This window comes from Solea senegalensis, linkage group LG4 (genome assembly GCF_019176455.1).
Source record: "Solea senegalensis isolate Sse05_10M linkage group LG4, IFAPA_SoseM_1, whole genome shotgun sequence".
NCBI classification, from domain to species: domain Eukaryota; kingdom Metazoa; phylum Chordata; class Actinopteri; order Pleuronectiformes; family Soleidae; genus Solea; species Solea senegalensis.
In genome coordinates this window covers 13546710-13571127 of record NC_058024.1, presented here as the reverse complement: position 1 = coordinate 13571127, position 24418 = coordinate 13546710, and the positions used below count along the sequence as shown (strand labels likewise).

The window sequence follows — 24418 nt, the reverse complement described above, 5'->3', positions numbered from 1 at the left end:
AGCGTTGACGAAAAAATGGATAACTGCAAAAAACTTCGAAGTCTTGAGGAAAGCAACGCCTCAGTGTACAACTAGTCGAAAATCATTGTTCATTATTATATGTTAGTGAGAAGTCCCCGTAAACGTGACAGTTCTCCAGTTCGAGGAACTTTGCATGTTTGAAACCTTGCAGCTGCGTCATCAGTGTGCGACAGAACGGGGTGAAAGGTAACTGCCTGTGTGCAGTGGCAGTGGTTTATCAATGGAGTAGAGGACGTAGAGGCAGAACTCATAACAACGATGATGATGAACGCAAACAGACTTGTCGTTTTGTCCAAATATTTTCAGTCCGGTCAGCGGCTCCTCGCCTGTAACGTCAGACATGCTGGGAAAAAAGTGCAGCAGGTCCAACAGCAGAGGTTGTTCAGAACTCACTGCAGACAACTAGCCTATGCTAAGGATTTGTTCCTGGGTTTGTTGAACAAGGTAAGAGGGTCTGGAGTCTGATTTCTTGAGACGTTTGGACAAAAAGTGAACGTTCAGTTAGTTCCGTTTTGATATGTGTAACCAAAATGTTGTTCCCATGTGTAACCAAAATCACAAATCAAATTGCACTGTAGCCTATGATTGAACGTGTCTCGAAAACCTTAACACTGTGTGGCAGTACAACTAAACCGGAAAGTATTTATGAAGTAGTATATTTTGGGGACCAAATCTTAATTATTTTATGTTGAAAATGTGCAATATAAGAATATTCCCTGGGTGTAAGAGTTGGACCTGACATATGCTGTCATTACAGCAAAGCTATTTTTTTCAGAAAAGTGTCAGCCAGTGGACTTCATCTGCTCTAAGCTGCTGATACATGAATTATCCGGTTTCTCCTCTAGGATGAGGTCTTCCCTTATCCAGAAGTTGGAAAAGAAGAACAGGATGAGATCAACCAGCTTGTTGCTCCAGTGGAAAAATTCTTCAGTGAGGAAGGTGAGAGCAGCTTACTCCATCAAAATGCGGCAGTCATGATCTGTTTTGTCACTGACAAAACAGATGTCAGGCATCTGTTTTGTCAGTGACTGACTTTATTTTGTGATTTCAGTTGACTCGGCGAAGATTGACCGTGAAGCCAAAATCCCAGAGGAGACTTTGAAGGGACTGAAGGAGCTTGGGCTGTTTGGACTCATGGTTCCTGAGGAGTATGGTAAAAATCACAGCAACATAAATTCACTTGCATCCATTTCTCTGTGAAGATTGTCTTTTAAGTTCATAATGGCCAGTATTTGAAGGAATTGAGGAATTTCTTAACGACTGAACAACTATCTAAATGAAGGCGTTTATGTTATTTGTGCTCTTTGTTTTGATTGTTACCAGGGTCACCCTAATGTACTGATCTCTGACAATGTGAGATTTGTACATATTGCAGTAGAGATCAACAAACACCACAGTTATAGAGGCTTGAGAAAAAAATTGCATCTCTTAAAATTTGCACACTTTATGTTTTATTCGAGTTCATATGCACCAATTAATCTACCCTCAGATTGCAAATTAACCTAAAAATTGAGAGTTGGGGATTTTTTTAATGGGATTGTATTATTAGGTTCTTTATAGAGTTGATGTCTTAGATACAGGGGGCTGTGCACTGCACACACCCTACCTGGCTGTTAGATTTAAGTTTTAATCTAAATTTTTTGTCACTCTTATTTATTTTCTGATTATTCCGAAATCAGCCATAGTCAGTTTTATTGCTTTTTATTGAAGGGATATGTCATCATCCTAGAAATTACCCCTGAACTTTCATGCAGGAAGTTCGATGAGATGATTGTTGACAGAGCAGGACCAGTTGTTCCACTTATATTGTGGCTTGATGCTGTCTTGTATCCCTCACAGCCCTGTCATCAATATTAATAAAGTTAAATTTGCTATATCCTGCTATGACCATGTCTCTCTGTCTATCCAACTCAGGCGGACTTGGATTGTCCAACACCATGTATGCACGGCTGGCAGAGATCACCTCATTGGACGGCTCTATCGCTGTGACACTGGCTGCACACCAAGCCATTGGACTGAAGGTAAAAGTAATAAAACTCAAAAGGTTTTAGTCTGTGATTATTGTACCGGTGACACTGATGTCGTCCTGTGTGTTTCAGGGGATTCTGATCGCAGGGACTGAAGCTCAGAAGCAGAAGTATCTGCCCAAACTGGCCTCTGGAGAACACATAGCAGCCTTTTGTTTGACAGAGCCTGGAAGGTAAACACATTCAAGTCATTTGAACTGTCCTGTATGCACAACATGCTGATAAGCACAGCTAACAGAAAAGGTGGTCAGTCCTCTTAGCCTGATATTTTATGTTCTAGCACACCATGGGATGTCATAGTGTTTCCTGGAGTGGAGACCTATCGAATGTGTTGAGTGCCTTTACATCACTCATTATTAAAGTTGTTTTTTTTGTTTAGGTTTAACTAAAAGACATAAACGTTTTAAATGTCTATGCTACAGCATAACTATGTGATTTCTAAAAAGCTGACATCCTTTAAGAAAACACAAACCAAAATTACTTTATATCAGATATTTGTGTAGTAAGTTTTGAGATCACTCCCCCTGGTTTTGCATGTTATTGCCCCAAGTCTAGGACTTATTGTAGCTGCTATCTGTAATGTACTGTATATACATCATTATCATCATGTAAATACAGTAAAAATATATAAATACATACTTCAGAGGCTTACAATGCAGAAACTTTGTACAATCTTTAGCCTTTTGCTACACCAGAGATTTTCAGTTTCACTTGTAAAAACGTTCCCATAAAATAGGCTTTGAGAAAATAGACTTTCTCATAGTCTAGTCTGGGAAACACTGACACTGGCAGTATAATACAAAATGTTGTAGTAAGAATTACAACTGGGGAGAAGACTTGCTCTCCAAGAACCTTATGCAAGGTACCATCATATGAAAATATGTTTTTTTTTTGAGGCACAGTAGATTCTAGATAAATTGTTTTAATGATGTAAAAGCCAATTTCAACCTAGGTCGTTTCAGTGTCAGAAAAAACAATAAATGAAAAACTCACATGGGTAATGAAAACTTTCTCCAGGCCCAGTGTAAGACAATTTAGATTTTGAACACCAGTTAAATGTTGACTATTCTGTTACAACTTGTTACGAATGTTTGAAGAGTCTTAGTATAAGATATTAAAGGACATTGCATGATTGCATGTGTAGATTGTGTCTCAGTATATAGATGCATTCACTTGCACTATGATCATTTTAGTGGAAGCGATGCAGCTTCCATTCAGACCCGCGCCACCCTTTCTGAAGACGGCAAACATTACCTGATCAATGGCTCCAAGGTGAGAGGAAATCCCGTTGTGCAAACCATAGATCTGGCCGTTTTTGACAAAGTAATATCCACCCTCACTCTTCTTGTGGCCTTCATCTTTCCTGTCTTTTGATCTGCGCTGCCAGATTTGGATTTCAAATGGAGGGATGGCAGATATAATGACTGTGTTTGCCAGGACGGAGGTGGTCGTAGATGGCGTTAAGAAAGATAAGATTTCAGCTTTTATTGTGGAGAGAGCTTTTGGAGGCATCACCAGTGGCAAGCCAGAGGACAAACTGGGAATCAGGGGCTCAAATAGTAAGGCTGAGTCAAATAATGGGTACTTGAAAGAGTCTATGCTTTTTAATGTAATTTACATGGAAACTTTCTGACCTTTTCAGCCTGTGAAGTGTCCTTTGACAATGTCCCTGTGCCAGTAGAGAATGTGATTGGAGAAGTTGGTGGTGGATTCAAGGTGAGCTTTTTACAGTCATCTGTGCCACACTTTTTTCACATACCTGTATCCGCACCTGTATGGTTATGGGAATGTTTGCTTTGTGTTGGACAGATTGCCATGAACATCCTGAACTCGGGGAGGTTCAGTATGGGCAGTTCATCAGCTGGGATGATCAAAAAACTCATAAGTATGTCAAAACTCCAGTACCACAACTGGAGATAACTGAGCAGGAGCTTGTGTATTTTTCATAACAATCTAAAATCATCTTTGTTCAACTTTCTGTAGCAATGACGTCCGAGTATGCAGCAACCAGGAAGCAGTTTAACAAAAGCCTGAGTGAATTTGGTATGATTCAGGTAGAGATGACTCTCCCCTCAGAGGAACATAGTGAATTATCTTTACATCTCTTTCTGCTCAGTAAATAATGTGTGGGCTTTGTTCTGTCACTGTAGGAGAAGTTTGCTGACATGGCCTTGAGCGCGTTTGCGATGGAGAGCATGGCGTACCTGACCGCGGGGATGATGGACAGGCCCGGGCTTCCAGACTGCTCTCTAGAGGCCGCAATGGTCAAGGTTCGACAGCTTTGTCACTGACATTATTTCATGCAAAAAACAGTGTAATGATGTGTATTCCCTGTTTTGTGTTTAGGTGTTCAGCTCAGAGCGGGCGTGGATTTGTGTCAGTGAAGCTCTCCAGGTCCTCGGAGGTCTGGGTTATACCAAGAATTACCCGTATGAGCGCTACCTCAGGGACTGTCGCATTCTACCCATCTTTGAGGTACTGTGTCATTACAATTATTTATTATTTCCATTTCTTCTATGATGATGATGAGACAGAAATTGGGTTCTCCTTCTTTCTTTTTTATTCATTTTTTTGTCTTCTTCCTGTGCTGCTCCGCTGAAACATTAGTTCAGTTCAACTAACACAATGTAGAATTTCCTCTCAGGTTCTCCCCATGCTTGGTTAACAGTATTGTTTGTTAATTCACCCCTCGGAATGGGAGTGAAGTATTGTTTTTGGAGGCTCTGTCTGTCTCTGTGTGCGCATCCGCACTTGCTTGCAATATGAGCAACGGATGGCTGACAGAGGCTTGTTGCATGAATGGGGTGAAGTCTCTCTCTGATTGTCTTGTTACATCTGTCTTAAAATATGTCGAGGTAATATTGCATTTGTTGACACGCCAATTATACTGGTGAACTCTGAAGCAGGACTTCAAATGCACAAAAAGCCATGTCTACAGACCAGGTATTTGAAGGTTGAAATCCTACATTGTGTTGCTTTAAAGTAATGTAAACTAATTGTGGACTTGTTTAGTGATCATTATTTTTACCCTGTGGTTTGAAAATTAATTTGGTGTGTGGAAATTTAGCCTGTGAAAATCAGTATGTTATTTGGGCTTTAGCCACTAGGTGGCACTTGGGACTTTGGAATCAAATCACATGAATTACATTTACAGTTGACTATATTGTTGTTAAGGGATAAAGGTTTGTTCAGTCTTTGAATAAAAATACAGCACATGTCTGCAGCTCATGAGACATTTGGATAGCTGTGTCATAATCACTGAGAATCCGATCATTCAGACTGAGATATTGACATTTTAAAAAAGCTTTTTACACTTTTATAGATGTTGAACACCTTCATCTTTGTCATACACATTATGGCATAATAAGGGTAAGATTGTTCGTGTGTAACTTACTGATTCTCTTGTGTTTTTTCAGGGCACCAATGAAGTCCTGAGGATGTACATCGCTCTCACTGGAATGCAGTATGCTGGCAAAATTGCCACATCAAAAATCAAGTAAGTATATGATGGATGGACAGTTTAAAACTGTGAAATATAGTCATTTAATATTGATGCTATAAAAGACAGCACTGTTCACACACTAAAATGAATTGCTTTTAAGCAAAGTAAAAGCAGTATTTACGATATTTATATATTATTATTATTATAATATTATTATTTATATATTTACAATACACCCTCACACACTTATCAGGTTAGTGTCTGATTTTCAAAAGTCACATTTAGCTTTGTGTTGCTCATTGCTTGACTTGCTCATTTCTAACTTTGTTTTCTGTCTGGTGCTGGGATGTTTGTTTGTATACAGATGATTTCAACAGCCGAATACAATGATCCTCATTCACTAAATGTTCTTCTCTTAAAACCAACTGTTCTGTCACAGTGTTTGTCCTTGTTTCCTCTGTGATTTAAACCTTATCTTATCACATTTGACAGAACATTTGGCAGCTGACATTTGTGGGGAATAATTAGTCATTGTGTTTTCTGCTTTTCAAAAAGTATTACACATTTTAAATCACCATAACATTCTGTAGTGTATAATCATTATTTTCATTATTTTGTATAATCACATATGACTCTCTTTTTGCTGAATTCTAGTGATACTAAAATATTTATTTTTTTATTTATATTCTCAATCTTCATATTTATCATCACAATGTTGTGTAATTAATTAAAAAGAAAAAAAATTGCTTCAGCCCTAAGTCTTGTTTCTGCTTTGCCTCCAGGGAAATGAAGAAAGGAAACATAGGTCTGGCTGTCAGCATGATCATCAAGAAAGCGATGAGCAGGACTACAAGTTCCGTGGACCTTGGTCTGACAGGAAAAGATGGCGTGGTACATCCCAGCTTGAAAGTAAGGAATCGGTCACATTTCTTCTTTAAGACTTGTTTAGTTATTCAGCGGTGGCTCAACATTGTTCTGTTTGTAGGAAAGTGCAAAGAAGTTGGAGCTGAGTGTCACTCATTTTGGTTGGACTGTGGAGACCCTGTTGTACAGATTTGGAAAGGTAACATTGGATTTATATTTTTATGTTCTCAAAATAAAAATAAAAAATAGAGCTGTGGGACTTTTTTTTGCTCAAATATGTTGAATACCTTTGGATACAATTCTCATTTGCATGTATGTATTGTTTTGCAACACCACTAGAGAGCTGTTCATTACTTCCAATCAGAATTTGTGTGATGCTCATCTGTTAGACAGCTGCTCCATTCTGTGAGAAGGCCTCTGTATGTGACTACGCTTTTGTAATCACTGCTTTCCCAAAGAAGCTATAAACCTCTTGGAAACAGGTCGTTTTTTCCATATCCCCACTTCCTGTATATCACTTGACTCCAGTTTTTTCCCAGCATATTCCTCTTGGTGGGCTTTTAATCTCAGTGGTGTCTTCATTATTAGAGGAAGTGGAGCAAATATGCCTTTTTAAGTTTAATGGACATGTGTAAATGTTGTTGTTTTTTTTCTATCATGGCTGTTGTTGTTGTCGTCTTTATTTGTTAAATGTAGACCACCAGCAATAAGATATTTTGGGAAAAGATGGAGACATAGACAAGCTACAGAGAGCAGTACCTCTGGAGGAATGTGTTTTGGGGTGGAATGTGTTACACTGGTGGTTCCAGTTCTTCCTGTTCTCATGTTGAAGTCTTAGAGATGCTGCTGAGGAACATGAGGGAGAAAATGGCCTTTCAATTTAGATCATGGACTGTAAATTTGACATTGTCTTCCAGCCTAATTCTCACTTGAATTTTGACATCGCTAAACATTATCCTAATGAGTTAATGTCTCAATTACTAGTTTCAGCTCTTCTTCAACATTGCATGATGTCAAATTCTTGTTAAGAGGAAAATACACAATAAAACATGGCACATATGATTTTGTCAGCAGTGCAACTGGTACATTGTATTTATGTCATGACCACGTTATGTCGTACTCTGCGATTTTGGCATTACATACTTTCTGATTAAAAAATAATCTGGTCTGACTCTTCTCGAACACGAAAGATTATGATAACTCAAGAGCAAAATCGAAACAGTTTCCTAAGCACAAATAAAGTGTGTGTTTCCTGTAGTCCTACTTGTCTTTGGTAACAACCATCAATATGCAGCAAATGCAGATCAACCAAGAACAAATTTAGCTTTTGCTTGTTTTCTGGGTTTTGGTTTTTGAGAAAATCAAAAAAAAGACTTATGAAAGGCATGCTGAAGTGGAATCAACTTTAATGTTTGAAGTCATAAGTGATGGATGTTTGATTACATTTTTCTTTCTCACACATTGATGTCGTCAGACGATAGTGGACGAACAGATCGCCCTTAAGAGAGTAGCAGATGTGCTCATCAACCTCTACGCCATGACAGCTGTCCTGTCCAGAACCAGCCGCTCCATCAGCTTAGGCCTCAAGAAGCATGACCACGAGGTGTGTACAGTACACACACACACACACACACATTACCCTAACTCATTTATTTTCCACTTATAAGGTTATCAAATTTATTTGCTCACTCTTGAGATCTTTTAGTTGTGATATTCCTGTAATTCTATTTGGGAATCTTGAAGAATCTTTTAAATAGCCAGATCACTACATAACGTTAGTTATCTTATAATTGGTCTCAATTTAGAATTGGTTAACAGTATTTAAATAGTTAAGAACACACTTAAATATAGTTTTTAAAATCAACTTGTGAGTTTTTTGATAAATGGAGGAGGAGTTGATAAATATATTTTCACTTGGGTATATCTTTCTATAGCGACATTATGTTCCATTATAAACAATAAATCTGTATCTTACATGCAGCTTATACATTTTAAATAGAGGCTTGATGTGAAGCAGTGGTTTTAAAAGTGTGTTTTAGGGACTGTTGAGTGTCTGTGACCCATTGATTGAAGGTCCACAAAATTAGCAATGAATTATAAATTGTGTATGTTATCTATTCAAATGCAGCCTTGACTGTAAATTGTGTGAAATGTTATTGCCTTTGTTCAGACAATTTTGCTGGAAAATAGATTTTGAACATGATGCTTTGAGACGTCAGAGTTAATGAGAGTTTTTGTTTCTTTTTGATGGTTAGGATGGGGTTAAAATGATGTTTAGTTAGACAGGCAATAAGGCTTTGTGGTTAGGCATGCATTTGAGAATACTATAGAAAGAGAAAGGGGCCAGGGAATTACATTTGAGGATAAGTGTCCTCACAACAATAGGAAATACATATGTGTGCATGTGTGTGTGTAATCAGAACCAGTAATTTAGGGCAAAACAAATCCTGTGAGACATTAAAGAAGGCACTGGATGCTTTGTCTCGTCGTCTTCTGTGTTTCAGATGTGCAGCTCTGTCCTCAGGCATCAGTGGTCCACTCATGTTTCTGTGTAAAGCATACAGTTGGATCCTATTCTAACTATTTTCCATTCCAAAGATAGCCGGTCACTTCTTTTAGTGGGACTGAGATGATTTGCTGAGTCACACAAGATCCAAACCATGATCATAAAAAAGTTTCAGTCATATGGTATAGTTCCACTGTGATTCATAAACTTTGTAATCTTTACCAGTTGAATGTCACTTTATCCCATGGTCAACCAGAAATTGCTAATGTGACAAATATCTTTACAAACACTGACACGTTTCGTTGATGAAATTATGTTTTTCTAGATAAATATAGAATAAGCTAATGTTTACAGTCGTCTGTCTTCACATTTGAGTTCACTGAACACTTTGAAATGGCTGCATCAGTCGTTTTCATGTCACTGAGTCACATATTGTTTGTGTAAAGGTTCTAATGAATGCTTGTGTTGATCATTTTTCTAGATATTGCTCACAAACACGTTCTGTGACGAGGCGTTCTTCAGGAACAATTACATGCTTGTTCAGTTGCAGAAACGTAAGTCCAGCACCACACATTAATTAGGAACAGCTCCATGTTTTCGTTGTTGGGTTTTTTTCTTTTTACAGCATGTCAGTAGAACAGACTTGCATGTGTTGCGGATTTTCCCCAAACCCAGCATACCAACACTGAAACCCCCGCTGCTTTTTATTGTCACACTGTGTGTACATGTTGTCTTTTTTTAATAATGTGTATTCAAAGTTATCAATTATCTCAGACAAATGGGAATGATGTGTTTTGTATTAAATGAATGGGGGGAAAAATTGCCTTGTAATTCCCACGTCAATCTCTTCTAGACACTCCCGAGAACGACGAAGCCAACATCAAGAAGATTGCAGCAGCGGTGTTTCAAAATAGATCCTACATCTGCTCTCATCCTCTCGACAGAACATTCTGAACTCTGTCCCATGACCACAACACCACCAGTGTCTCTCTTGTGTTGACGACAAGGGCAAGTCAATCCACAGTCCGTGGGAATTACTATGCATTGACTTTTAGTCCCTATTTTTTTACTGAAGGTATTTCAACATTAAATTAATAGATTTGTGTTCCTAGTTACTTATTAACCCTGGCCGCAATTATAAAATTTTAAATCTACTCTCATGGTTTTTCATTTATTCCTATTTGAAGTACTCTTTGAAGCTACTGTCAGACACGTCGTTCTTTTGGCATTCCCCTCTCTCCTTCTTACATTACTGCATGGACACACTTAGTAAGGGGGCATTTATTCATTGACAAACAGCCAAACTTCACAAGCAGAGAGGGAAGCATGCTTGTGAAGATCTGGCTCCTAATTTAATCATTTTTTTGAGGGATATTGGAGTAGTTCATACGTGATTTACTTTCAGAGCCCATTTAAAGGGTTCAACTGGCGTGAACCTGGGCTGGTTCGCCAGACCAAGGTCCTGCAGCTCCAGAATGCCACCAGAACCAGAACCATGTCTGTCTGAAAGCACCAGGTCACTCCCTCCAAATCAGCAGGAATAGGTGTGGATATAAAGACTTTGGCCTATTTCACTAACGGCAGCTTTAACTGTAGGGCAGCAGAGAATTATTGCATATAATGTTAGTTGTAAAGGTGCCAAATGCTAAGTTTGTGCTCCAATGTTGGACCAACAGACGTGTATCTGTCTATCAAGTTTTGAGTCCAGGAGAAGAGCTAGAGCTCAGATTCATGTTGGTTTAGTCTTTTTCCAAATCCTCTTTAGCCAAAGAGCAAGGTTTCTTTGGAAGTAAATCCATATGGTCCCACATAGAGTCTATTGCTGTGTTCAAGTGGAACTCATGAATTTGTAATTATGACATGGGAATTTGTGAATAGGACATCCTAAACTTGGTAATTACAGGTTGTGAATATGACAGGGCAAGGTTAGAAGCATTTTGAATGGATTCATGAAAGCAGCAAATGTATTTACGCTCTTCCACCGTTTAGTCAAATGTAACAGGCAGACTGGCTACTAAAGCAGAGGCACGATCATATCACACAAGACATCAGAACCTGATTATATATATTTGTTTCCTGACACCTTGTGCAAGTTCACATTATTGTTCAGTTCAGATTTAATACAGATAACTAACTTTCATCTGAACACAACTTTTTGATTTTCTCCATACAGCCCTGATTTAAAAAAAGAAAAAAACTGTCCCATCAATGGAAAAAAAAATGGGACTCAAGTTACTTCTGCCTGGTAATGTGAACATACAGTCCTTGTGAGCCTTTTAGTCTTTGTGAGATCCTTATTCTGTGGTGTCTCTGGACAGCTGATATGTTTCCATGTTGGGTGTACGCTTCTGAGAAGTGAAGAAACTCTTCTCCTTGTCTGTCAGAGGCAGGGCCGTCCGCTTGTACAGGAAAGAACGCTGCTCATTCAATCTCCTAAAAGAAGCAGTCGAATATACCACATTAAGACAAAAGTTGTGTTTTATTTTCTATTTCATGTGTGGAGCTCAAAGGGGGGTTACTGACATGTGAAGGTCCTTGCTGTGAATACAGGGGCCTGGAGCCAGAGCCAGTCTCTCCACTCTGTTGTCGACAACATTCATCACAGACAGTTCAGGCAAAGGCTGCAAAACAAGAAAGGACAAACAGTTGTTGACTCACCAGGTAGGTGTTGTTTCATTCAATTGCAACCAGAACCAGAGAAGTCTCACTAAAAAAAACATGTTAACAAGCATTGTTGAAAGAAAGCAGAAAAGATGCCATAATTGACATAAATATAATAATTATAATAACCAACGTGACAATAACATAAATCTGCAGCAACTTATCGCCCAAATCCCCTTGGATTTATGTAGCTTTATACAGAGTTTATAGCTCATTGTTAAAACTGAACAACCCACAGCTTTTTGTTCACTCTCACCACCCTCAGTCATTTTCAGTCACACAGGGCAGCTGTTAGACATTGTGGAACATTTCGCCACTAAAGAGACACATATTTCCCGCAGCTGTCGGTGGAGACCAGAAACAGAGTTAAAAAGGAGTAAATATTGGACCTAAAATGAATATTGGACCAAAAGTACATTTACAAGATCCCCATAATCCCACTTATTATTTGAGTAATGCCTGGGGATTGTGCTTTTTTAGGTTTCTATGAAGCGTAGGCTGAAATAATTTGCTGCCGGTGCAAAAGTCTAGTTCTCTCATATCATTTAATTCTCATTATGCCAAAAGATTATGATGGAGTTAGTGATAAATAGTGCAATAAATATCCTTTAAATCTTTAAACACCCATGTCTCACACATAGCAGAAAAACATACTCCACATTTCCTTCATCATTAATTAAGCATAAACCTGAAATAACTACGAACTAAATCAACATTATAATTCCTAAACACATGTGGCAGCCATATTGAAGCCTCACCAGAGAATTGAGAAAATATTATAAAATTACCTAAAGCAAACGTACTGTTTAACATTTCATATTCACAGAAAAGTCTGAAATGTTCCTTCTCATTGTTAAAATGTTAAATGTCCACATATAAACACGCACTCACCTGAGTAAAAAAAAATCCCTTTTTGATTAACCTACATTCTGTACTGCATATACATTATATAGATACTATTGCACATGATCAAATGTACTGCTGTCAAAGTATTTGTGGAATGTGCAGTGTCTCTGTGTTGATCACGTCTCTGTCCTGTCACCTCACTAAGTTATACTCGACCTTCAGCATCAGGCCTGGTTTCCTCAGTGAATACTTCTTAGGTTCGTCTTTCAGTACACTCTGAAGAGTCTCCGAGTTTCCTCTCATGTGGCATTTGAACTGTGGGATGGAGCCGTTGTCTGGTCGCTCTGTGCCGCTGCCAGGAAGCAGCTTCCTCAGCCAGCGCCTGTACCGAGCTCTGGCTGCTTCGAGCTGCTCCTGCTGCAGAGACTCTCCTGAGGATCCACAACACTGTCAAACAACTGGCAAACTCCACAAACCTGACACTGAGTGTTACTGCACTGAAAGGCTGGACAGACAACAACAGGACACTTATTAACTGGTAATCCTGTTTACTGCTGATCATACTGAAGTTCTTCCTGTCAAAATGTTTTTCTCCAGTGCGGTGTGGGAGTGTGACGGATATGAGCTCAGATATCCACCATCTGCAGCTTCAATCAAAACATATCAATATGAGCTTTCAAATGTTTACAGCAGAGACAGCCATAGGAAAAAATCCACTCTTGGATACAGTTTAACTCATATTCACTTCACTTGTTCCACAGGTATTTGTCAGAGGGGCTTAGGTTACCCAGTTAAAAGTAGTTTTTGTCTAGTATTTTGTACAAACAGTAACTAAACCAGAGGTTCACAATCTTTTCAACCTCTTTCACCAAAATAATGGTGATGGAGATTCAGGACCCACAACATCCTAAAGGACAGTGAATCGTGTAGTGTGCAAATCTCTAATAATCACCTCCGAGGTCACATTGGGTCAATATTTTAAATAAATATGTGTAATCTTTTGTAACAGATAGGGATGAAATACAGACTGGCTAGTTGTTTTTAAACTGTATTTGATTTATGAAAATACAAATGCCTTGCAACTCCCTAACCAACCTCTGGTTTGAGAAACTTTAATCAAAGCTACAGTGACTGCCAAGAGCTTCCCATAGCTTGGCATGGCTGAATATAAACTGTGCGCAGACAAATTTTAAACATCTCAGCTGCACTTGACCCGACGGAAAGATGATATCTTGTCCAGAATGACAAGATATTTTGGACAGTATTTATTTACAGTATAGTGTTGATATCTGGTGTCTTCTCTGCACCAAGGTCTGATAAAATAGTGATGGTATTAATAGTTAACCCTTTCCATATTTGTTTGTAAAATTGGACAAACACTTACAGGTAATCCTTTAAAGGCCCACTGTGTAAAATTAAGCCAGTTATTTTCATTTGGCAGAAATGATATAGATAAAATAATTAAACAATTAATACACTACATAGTGGAGTGCAACCAATAAATGCTATCTAACTTTACACACACTATATTTAGATGATCACAAAATATGTTAACCTTTAATTGAACATTTAAACCATTACTTAACATTAAACCCTTTATTTTTAACATTAAACCCTTTATTTTTAACACTTTCAGCCTTAAACATTTTAACCCTAAAAAAATATCATTGAAACCCTTTAGCTGAACATTTTAACCCTTAAAATTAACATCAAAACCCTTTAACTGAACATTTTAACCCGTACACTGAACACTTTTACACTTACCTGATCATTTTATCCTTAGACTGAACAAACCCTAACAACGCATAAAAAAAATGATAAAACTTAATCCATTACATTAATTAGCCACAGACATAGATCATACTTTGTAAATTGTGTACTTCTAAGCAATCCTTATGTGAATCAATGCTTTTGATCATGGCGCTTAAATAATTTAAGTCATTTAGCCTAAAGGAATACATTACCAAAGAAAAATATTTCCATTACGCAGTGAGGGCTGAAGGAAAAATCATGTATTGAAAATGCGATAAAGATGTTGCACTCTGCCTTGAATGTTTAAATCTTTTTCTTTCTTTCTCTTTCTTTTTTTTGGTGCTGTGTTGTGGTTTTCATTAACTTGGCTCCGTTTGCTGCTCTTTATATCTGACTGACAACCTTCTGGCTCCCTGGCATATATACAGTACTCTATCATCCACTGCATCTATAGCATCTAAATAACTACTGCTTGTGTAAGTACCTCACAAGCGGACCTAGTAAACCTTTAAGTCTAAAAGCTAAATAAAGTGTAAGTAAATGAGTCACTTGCCAGTTTAATTTAAGTAGCATATTGTAATGTAATACTTTTTATTGAAGTGTAATTTCTTGGTACTCTTGGTTTTTGGCAGCTATGTTCCCAAGCCTGTCATGTGGCCTGCAGTAAGTAACACCATGTGGCCTACATGACATTCTGGTATATTAAGGCAGCAGTTAGTGTATACGTTTCTCAAGGGGAGGGGGTTACTCTTTTCTGCAGCGTAAACTCCAAAAGAAAATGATGTCTACTAAAAAAAGCTCTCATACTTTGATTCTCGGGGACTGACACCAAACCCTGACATTTACAACTCGTGTCTTCGACCACGAGGATAGAAATATTTAAATATGACCTGTTGTTAACATCTGCCACAGTCACTCACTGGGAAAAGGGAAAAAAAAACCAAAAAAAAAAACAGAATGATATATGTATGATATGTCCATACCAGCCAAGTGAATGGTGAGAGGAGATGTGCTGAAGAAAGGGGGAGGTTTGCTGTAGAGCTGAAAGTCCTCACTGCGTCTGCTACAGACCCACATGTCCCGTGACAGTGTGGGCTTCAGTGTGTTCGCATGAAGGATGTTCTCTCTCCACGGCTGAATGCACAGTGAACAGTGTTAGCAAGTTAAAGCTGCAGCCGGCAGGAAAACTAACTTATTGTTGACATTTCCCGATTATCTATTATCTGCCCCGAGTCCATCCCAACAGATACAGAGATTAACTTGTTTCATATGTGACCATAGGCTGTTTATAAAAATGGACATAGTCTTCCTCTTTGAAATGTGAAGCCTAGGAAGTAGGACAGGAGTAGTAATTAGCCACCAGGGGGCGACTCCACTGTTTGCAAGAGCTTACGTCACAGTTTATTTACAACATCAGTAAATATTTTACTGAGGAGTTAATGCTAATCTTCTTTCATAGAACATGATATAAATTTTGTTGATTATGTTACTAATTAGGGCCACATGGATGGTGCAGTGGTTAGCGCTCGAACACCCGGGTTTGCGACCCGGTCAGAACAAAGGCCTTTCTGCATGGAGTTTGCCTGCATGTTGTGTGCATTTGGTTTCCTCCCACAGTCTTGAAACATGCAGATTCAGGTTGACTGGCATCCTGTCCAGGGTGTACCCCACCTTTTGCCTTGTGTCAGCTGGGATTGGCACCAGCACCGCCAAATGTTCCCATTTAGAGTGGACACCAGTGTGATTGACAGCTGGTATCGACCAATAGGTACCTGGTTGCAGGTGACAAATGTAACCTTCTGGTTTCTTAGGTCAAATTGGGAATCTTGAGGCTTTGTAAGTTTGTTTTGGAACAGAAGGTTGTGTCCATTTTTATATACAACTAAGATGTGGATGTCTAGTTCTCGCTCAGATCTCTTCATTTACGTTATATTGAAAAATATTGTGAACTAATTGTACAATATTACCAAATATGTCTTGCCTACTCCAGCTTTAACCCTCCGTTACAAACACATACTATTACTGGACGCCTCTGGAGATTAATTAGATGCTTAAACCTTTTAAAAAATATTATTTTACCACTGGGCAGTAAATGACTGTGTGGTCAGGACAACTGAAACAACAGCAGGGCTAACAGTGTTAGTCACGTCATGTTATATGCTATTCTATCCTAACCTAAACACACAGGGTCACGGTGACTGAAGGACGAGTGGGTAAATGGTAATGAAATTGAATCCCTGCGCTGAGTTTCGTGGGAACGTCAATTAACTAAACAGAGAGAGTGACATCACCTTTCTTAGCTCTTCCACACGAGCCTCATCTGGGTGTCTTGGGTGCACTCTGGACCTGCCACTGATAAAACCTGTGACCCAAACAGTGGAGACAGAAGCAGCCCTGAAGTCATTTTTAGGAGTCACGTCTCCAGACTCTACTGTAGCACTGAGGTACTCTTGACTGTAGGTGAACCTCCGCCCGGGTACCTGAAGTTATCATCAGAGAAAAATAGTACACTTGATTTCTTACTTTCTGTCAGGACATAAAATGAATGATGCCATTGATTTCCATTTTATATAAACATTCTTTTTCTGACTGTTTTTGAATACAGGTTGTGATTCATCTTTCAGTTGGGCAGGTAAGCTCTGTTTTCCATTCCATTTGTCTGGTCATGCCCAAACATGGACTGTATTAGTCGACTCCTGAAATGCGCCTGTTTTCCTCATTAATGTTTTTCAGCCTGGTATTCAAGTGAAATTTGCTGCAAACCATGGGAAATGTTACTTTTTTTTTCAGCAAAAAGTTACCACAAGAATAACTATTGACTCTTCCTATCATTGTGAATCTAAATTACATACATTCTCTACAGTAATTTTTTTTTAATTGTGATGTTTTGGCAAATTGTTTAATTTCTGTGTTTCTGAAGTATTTGAGCCTTAATTCTCACTAGGACCACAGTATAAAGCCAAACATTGTGGTGTTATGGGCCCAGTTTTTTTCAACCCTGCGACACACTGGATTTCATGGGGAGGTTGTGACAAAAAACCCAATTACTCACCGGGACTATCCCTAACTACACTCATAACCTAAATAAATAGACATGGTTTAATTGTTAAATGGCTGAAATGGTTATTACTAAATTGTTTTTTTTTTGGCTCCACATTTGGTTGAAACACTATCAAGTTGATATATATAAGTCTACAGACAAAGAGGTGGCTGTGGTTCAGTGGTTTCGGTGGTTTTGTGATTCAGAGTGGGTGGTCTTCCAAGGGTTGGATTTTTCTCAAGGGTTTCTTACCTGGCTTTGTTAGTCTACATGCAGGGGAATTTTTTAGGCAGCAGTGCCAGACGCATGTGTGATAGCTGCATTTAGACATGTAAATATGCAACCAAAACTTAAGCTCACATGTTGTTTGCAGGAACATGAAATGGAAACATAAGATCTTAGAGTCTGGGTTGACTTCACACTGTGCAAGCAACACAGGGATATACAGAGTAGATCAGGCTAAGGTTTGGGGAGTTGAAGGACATTCTCACAAAGCTATGCCCTAATATACTGGGCTGCATAAACTGTATAATGTGTATCTATGAAACAGCGCTGTTGTGTATGTCTCAAACCTTAGCCATCTCTTTGTGTAGCAGCTCCCTGCCTCGATCATGTAAGTTGAACGTCTGGATGCTGTAGTTGTGTGTTGGCCTGGTTGTAGCCCAATCCACCATCAATGCAGCAGGCTTTGGCTTCTGCAGCTTCTCACTTTGGTCTTGCACCTTTTGAATATTTTCCTACGGAACAAATGAGTTGAAACAGATGAGTTGCTCTGTTAATACAGATGGCACTCTACTCGATTAGGCCTCCAGACCTGTATGAAGTCCCTGAAGGGTTGGAATGGCATCTGCTGGCTGTTGTGTTTCCATCGGATATATTCTCTGTTGTGTGTGTTGACAGGCGCATGTCTTTTCATCCTGAGAGGCGGAGTGGGTAAGTCCATCTCAGTGTGTGCTCTGGCCTTTTCCTCCCACTGCTCAGCAGATGTGCCACATTCCTCACTCATGCTGACAATCATGTCAGCTGAGGGGAAGAGATTGTACCGCACCACATCTTTGAGTTGCCTCGCTTTGCACAACTGGCTTAACCTGAAGGTAAAACAAAAATAAAATGAAAACACTCTTGTGTAATGTGTTATATATAGTGTATGTGTGTGTAACTGTTTGAGCACCTTGACAAAGCCTGGAAGCAGCGTTGGGGTACCACATCTCTAATGTAGATCAGGGGTTGTTGAATGATGGTCTGTAGTGACTCATATAGATAAATGGGACTCAGACTCACATCTAATGAGTCATAGAGGCGCTTAAAGAAACCCAGATCCGAGTTGTAGAGGACGATCACCTGCTCCTCCTCACTCCCTCTCATCCTGCAAAACAGCACAGGATTCTGAATGGAATTTAAACACTCTGTCCAAACTGACAGCACAGCTGAAAACTGTTAACACAGACTGGAAGAGCAAGGCAGTGTTCGTGGGCTTACTTCATCGGAACAGCCTCCCAGAGTCTCCTCACTGCTTTGTGTTTCAGCCCTTCAAGAACAAAGATGTGTGTCCTCTTATCTCGCACATGGAATCCTGTAACAAAATCCAGATCCTCGCTCTCATTACACTTTAAACTCATTAGGCCTTTGTTATTTGATAGAGCTCTCTCTATGTATTTGTGTGAGAGGAAGTGAAGATTGAAGGCCAATGCATTGATTCTGAGGATCTCTGATCTCAGCTTGGTCATAACAGAGACGTTGTTGTGATGAAAGAGGAAGATGATGCGACCAAACGAACCATCGTAGGATTCACTGCCGTTATCCTTACAATTCAGTGGGCAAGCTACCTCAACTCTGACTTTGAGTTGGGAATTGGCATCATAGTAATGGGCCTGTGGCATAGCAGCTGCATCCGTGATCTTCAACGCACTTCTCTCCCTGTCCCGCTTCGGAGGCGGAGGGCCACATTGGATTGGTAAGTTCACTGTTAGACTCTTTTTACCAAGTAGCATCTCAGACAGGTTTAGGTTTGCGATGCCATAGGAGTTATAGCCCATTGTTTTATGTTGTAAAAGTGCTGCATTGCTCTGCGTGTCTTCATCTGACCCCACTGTACCCATCGCAAGTGTTTCAGGCATTTCCTCCAACATCCTGTCACGATCATGAACTTCTATCTGCAGAGGTGGACTGGCGAGAAAGTGTTGGAGCTCTTGAGGACTCATCAAGCCAGTAAGGATCACATTTATATCTCCGAAGTAGATGTCACTGGCGTGCTCGTGATAGTTTGTTCTGTGCACGCTCAAGTTATGGAACTTGTACTGGCAATAGACAGGCATGCACATCTCCTAAGGAAAGGAAAGAAAAATAAACCACATAAAGAGTTGTGTAAAGCATATTTTGTCTAATCAGACAATGTATTTCTTACACATGTACATACATTTAATTCTACAGATGACATATGACGGAACCCACACCTGTAAGACATGGAAGGGGACCGGGGAAGAAGGCATTGACGAGGCTGACAAAATCATGATGACCAGCGGATTGAGGTCAGATTTCAGTTGGTCAGATACTAGAGGACTGTCCAGAGAGACGTTGCACATGACCTCAAATAGACTTGATGAGCAGACTGGGAAACACTCAGTCACTGAGGTCTCACCTGGCAACCACAGAAATAACAAGTAAAATACTTTTTTTAATCCATGGTAGACCAGACGTGGGTGTACGTGCAATAATTACCCAGTCTGACACTTTTGAATTACCTTTCTTTTATTAAGACTTGAGATTGTTATAACTGTATTCGATCAGAATTTTTTTTTTTTTAATGGGGGTGGGTATTAAGGGTCCTTGAAATCATAAAAACAAAATAATATGCTTGAATATTTGCTCTTTTGCCTTCATTCATCAAATCATCTCACTGTGTCTTCAGGAACAGCACTTTGTTGGTCACTATAAGAACACGTCATCATCCATGTCAGCTGTGTGTGATATTTTAGGTACCATGTGTCTTGACCATCCAGCTGGTTGAAATGCAAAAGCGTTCCAAATTATGATTGCTATACTTAACACTCTCTATGTTTTCTGGCCATCATATGACCATAATTTAATTATTTTACTCCCCAATAGCTTGGTATTAATTAACAATAAAGGAAAAAATATTGCACATATGATTGGACTAGCCGTAACAAGGAGACATGAAAATGATAATGATGGGTTTCAACATGTTGGTTTGTTCTAAATGAACAAATCAGTGGGAAGAAGTCTGATTTAATGGTCATTCATGTGAAAGACTCACCTGCCAGAAAACACATGGGACTGATTTCAAGTGACATGATGTGGTTCTCTTTTGTGTTCCCAAGGTCACAGGCATCAGTTTTGGGTTTTTGAAAAGCTGCCAAGTTCTTTTCTATAAAACATGTCACAAACAAACTTATCACATTTGACATGGACATTCTGTTTGTATAAAGCACGTCACAATTCCTCGGAGCAAACATTTTCAACTGTGGCGATAGCACTTGAAGCTCAACATTTAAGGGGAAAAAAGGTATATTTACCAGTTTCTGAGCCCACATCTGAATTTGACTTAAATGACATATTGAATTTGTGTTTCATAGATGTGTTTGACGTCTTCTCACAGAGGGCTCTCAGCTTGTTCACCATGGACTTGGTGTCATCTTAAGGTAAAAAATAAGAATGTATACTTCATGTTAAAACATACCACATGTATTTAATGTCTGGTGAGTTGAAGTTGATGCGTACCACATGTGTGCGTTGCATCCTCAGGCTGATCTTGTGACAGTCTACAGGCTTTCAGTCTCTCATGACGAGCCTGGCTGGACAGTTTGTCCTTACTGGTCCATATCTGCAGCTCGATCTTATGGCTGAGTAGACCAATCAACATGTCCCTGTTGAATCTGACGTTGACACTGTGGGTCCAACCAACCCAGGTCTGCTCTCCTTCATGCCATGTCCTCAGGATCTGGTCAACAGCAAATTTCTTCAGTTGTTATTTAACACTGTTGCGGCTGCCAGAGATTGTTAAAGCTGGGGTCATTGTTGGACGACAACCCAATAATGGCCTTTTAGCAATAATGAAATTAAGTCATCTGAGAGAGAAATAGACTTCTGCACCTCCTCTGTGCTCTAGTTTTTTTGGGGAAATCTGACCCATGCTGAAAGAAATTAACCAATTACTGGACAGTCAAGAAGATATATATCTATGTCTTTATTGTGTTTATCCACTTTTTCCGCAAAATTGTAAGAATAGCTCACCCCTCTGTACTCACTCAATGCATTAGTGTCAGTGTAAGCTTTTGATTACGAAGCGAGATGTTATGTTTTTCTTTTAGAAAGAAAGGTGAGCTATTTGCAAACTTAACTACCTAGTATAACCACTACCTACACCCATGGTTCTCAAACTGTGGTATGTGTACCACCACTGGTACGCAACAAGATTAAATTCAATTCAATTCAATTTCATTTGTATAGCGCCAAATCATAACATACATTATCTCAAGGCACTGTACATAGACAACATCAAGGAGATGTTTTCTGCTGGTACTTCAGAAAATCAAAAAAATTACACAAATAAAAAAAATAAAATAATAATAATTAGAGTCACCTTATCTCTTGCGCCATCTCTGATCGACTCAACAATGGAGCTGCCAATCCTCAAATAAGTCAACTTTGAGTTGTAAATGTGTAAATTGATATGTGTACATTTGTGTGTGTGTGCGTGTGCGTGCATGTGCCGCTAAAGGTTGCTATTCTAGGTGAGATGTTACTTTGTGTCATCTGTCACAGAGCATGTGTTTGTCTGTGCTGACAGGAGCTCAGGACAGAGGCCTGCGATCTAAAAACATTAGTCTTCCAATGGGAATGAGACTCAACAATCTACTTGTTTTCTAGCAAGCTTTCCCACTGCGGCTTTCACCCAATTATTTCAGTCAGAATTCCTGTGCAGTGACGGGGCATTTATCGTAACTCTAGACGATGTTTCTGCATCATTAATGTACATTCAGGACGTTCATGAATGATTAATTAGGGACACACACACATGCACACATGCACCAGGTCATACTTACCTTGAACTCATCATCTTTGCACATTTTTGCGACTGGCCCAAACACTTGCAGATCCACTTTGATTGTCTCTGTATCACCTGGCAACAGCTTGTATTCAACATGATAGCAGCGCTGAGTTTTGTGGTCCTTCACCCAAACAATAGATGAGTCTGTGTTTGTTTTCTTAGCCTTTTCAGGAGCTGCGGGAACATCAGTGCTGTCCCCTAAACAATGATAAGTCTTTAAAAATGAGGGACATGATCAAATAAATCTGAAATATAGTCTTTTACAGTATAGTGGTGACTTCATATACAGGATGTCAGACCAGCACGGACTTCACAGCTCTTTATCTGCTCTGTATGACAAACCTACCTTTTGGAATAGCAATGGCAATGTCAACTGTCCATGTGACTTTGTAGGAGCGGTCATCTTTTTGTGATGTAATATCCTCTGTTGAACTTGACTTATTTCCCAAACCGTCCTCCATGAACGACAAATCAGTTTTAAGAAAACTGGCATCCTCCTCGTCCGTCATCAGGTCCGATCCCACTGTAATCCCACTTCACCTTAAAAATATTTTCAGAAGTTTTCAGAATTTTCCAGCTTCTTAAATGTGAATATTAATATAATAAATCATGAAAACGGATTAATTCTGGTTTGTGCACAAAACAAGACAATGGAGAACATCTTCATTTCCACGGCTGAAAAACACTGATCAATCATTTTCAACATTTTATGGAGCAGACGTTTACTAAAATAAGCATCAGTCGCAGCTCTACTTACCTCTGTGAGTAGCTAAATCTGTTAACAATGACAAGTTTGATGGTAAAGTTTTGAACTGGGGCAGCCAGCTGTCACACACAAGCACACAGTAAACCTTGCCTGTATATGATCTGAGTGCAACGTGGGTCCCTATGGCAACCACTGCAGTACAGGAAGTCATTGTGAAGGTGCCTTCATGTGCTGCTGGTTCTAGCAGAGCGGGAGAGTTAGAAAGTTTATTTTATGTTTTGTTTTTGTTTGTCTTGCAGAAGCCCTGCTACATTGTTCTTGTTGGTGTTGCATTCATTTTAAAACTGTACCCATACACTTTTTTTTTGGACATTTTTTTAATTTTGTCAAACACGGATTTGCCTCTTATTTTTTTAGGAAAATGGGCTATGGCTATGGTGTGGCATTTATGGACATGTGGATGATAAAATAACTTTAGTTAATAGAAACCAGAACCTTCACTCTAAACAAACAAGCAGTAAGTGATTGTTTTTGATAACCAAAGGTCACTACAATTTGAATTCACTGAATATGAATTATTATTGCTGGCATGTAAAACATGTACAGTACATTATTCCAGTACATATGTCCTTTAGATATAAAGGGATTTGATGGCTTTATACCTTTTAACTGCCTCAGACTGAGGGTAGTGGCATTTTTCATTGCAGGGACACTTGACCCATTGTGAAAAGCAGTTTCCTACTGCAGACATGTCATAATGTCAGAGAAACTTGCAAAAATATACGGGAAGCCCCTTCAACCCTTTGCTGTAAAATTCTAGGGAAACAAAGTCTATTAGTCCCTCGGGCATCTTAACAAGGTCAACGTGAATGACAAAAGTTTACACACCTGGTGGTAATTAGAATCAGGCAAAAGGCAGTGTGTGTGTGTGTGTCTGAATTTCTTCATACAAAACATCAAAGCATGTAAAGCTATGATGAGTTTAATATCAGTGCTTCACATAAAAACACCACACTTCCATAATTTATGTACCACAAAATCCGTCAGATTAGATCCATGGTTCTCATACTGTGGTATGTGTACCACCAGTGGTACGCAATCTTCCTCTGGTGGCACTTGGAGGGAAATCATAAATGTGTGTAGAAAATGAAACAAATATTTTTTTTTTTCAATCATACATTAAATAATTATAATTAGTCACCGCTTCTCTCGCTCCATCTTAATCTAATGTCACTATATCAGTGTCTGAAGTATATGTGAGGAAGAGGAGGAAATTATCTTATTGGGAATAAATCTGCCTCCTGTGAAAAGTCCACAGCTGACTTTGTTCGGCTTATTTACACCACTGTATTTTAACGTTGGTGATAATATTTTCTCAGAACCACTGGATTAAAGATATGGGGAGAAACAGGCATACAGATTACATACTAGCTAATCATAAGAAAAGACTAATAATGTCTATTTCTGTTTATTTTTGTCGGTGGT

The 24418-nt window shown here is 39.1% G+C and overlaps 2 protein-coding genes across 2 annotated transcripts; one reads left to right on the top strand and one right to left on the bottom strand.

Annotated features, from left to right (window-relative positions):
- The first annotated feature begins 174 nt into the window (after positions 1-174).
- Positions 175-10014, top strand: LOC122768004 (complex I assembly factor ACAD9, mitochondrial-like). The gene is made up of 18 exons (XM_044023606.1): positions 175-465; positions 867-960; positions 1073-1174; positions 1936-2042; positions 2121-2221; positions 3242-3320; positions 3436-3607; positions 3691-3764; positions 3858-3933; positions 4032-4102; positions 4199-4318; positions 4395-4523; positions 5465-5544; positions 6273-6399; positions 6476-6553; positions 7829-7957; positions 9342-9414; positions 9714-10014. The coding sequence occupies exons 1-18, from the start codon at positions 280-282 to the stop codon at positions 9812-9814; spliced, it is 1899 nt and encodes a 632-aa protein (XP_043879541.1). The 5' UTR covers positions 175-279; the 3' UTR covers positions 9815-10014.
- A 945-nt stretch (positions 10015-10959) lies between these two features.
- On the bottom strand, positions 10960-23072 carry cfap92 (cilia and flagella associated protein 92 (putative)). The gene is made up of 16 exons (XM_044023530.1): positions 22985-23072; positions 22574-22767; positions 22223-22425; positions 20898-21117; positions 20693-20812; positions 20434-20544; positions 19613-19797; positions 18639-19483; positions 18331-18525; positions 17974-18247; positions 17732-17896; positions 16411-16599; positions 15103-15253; positions 12584-12798; positions 11384-11481; positions 10960-11293 (listed from the first exon to the last, which is right to left on the bottom strand). The coding sequence occupies exons 2-16, from the start codon at positions 22734-22736 to the stop codon at positions 11155-11157; spliced, it is 3273 nt and encodes a 1090-aa protein (XP_043879465.1). The 5' UTR covers positions 22737-22767; positions 22985-23072; the 3' UTR covers positions 10960-11154.
- Between the last annotated feature and the right edge of the window lie 1346 nt (positions 23073-24418).

Coding starts and splice junctions, on each gene's coding strand:
- LOC122768004 (XM_044023606.1), top strand. CDS start 280: ATGATGATGAACGCAAACAGACTTGTCGTTTTGTCCAAATATTTTCAG. Junction 3,321..3,435: donor ACCTGATCAATGGCTCCAAG/GTGAGAGGAAAT, acceptor CTGCGCTGCCAG/ATTTGGATTTCAAATGGAGG. Junction 6,554..7,828: donor TGTTGTACAGATTTGGAAAG/GTAACATTGGAT, acceptor TGATGTCGTCAG/ACGATAGTGGACGAACAGAT.
- cfap92 (XM_044023530.1), bottom strand. CDS start 22,736: ATGACGGACGAGGAGGATGCCAGTTTTCTTAAAACTGATTTGTCGTTC. Junction 20,813..20,897: donor GGATGCAACGCACACATGTG/GTACGCATCAAC, acceptor TTTTACCTTAAG/ATGACACCAAGTCCATGGTG. Junction 16,600..17,731: donor TACACAAAGAGATGGCTAAG/GTTTGAGACATA, acceptor TGATAACTTCAG/GTACCCGGGCGGAGGTTCAC.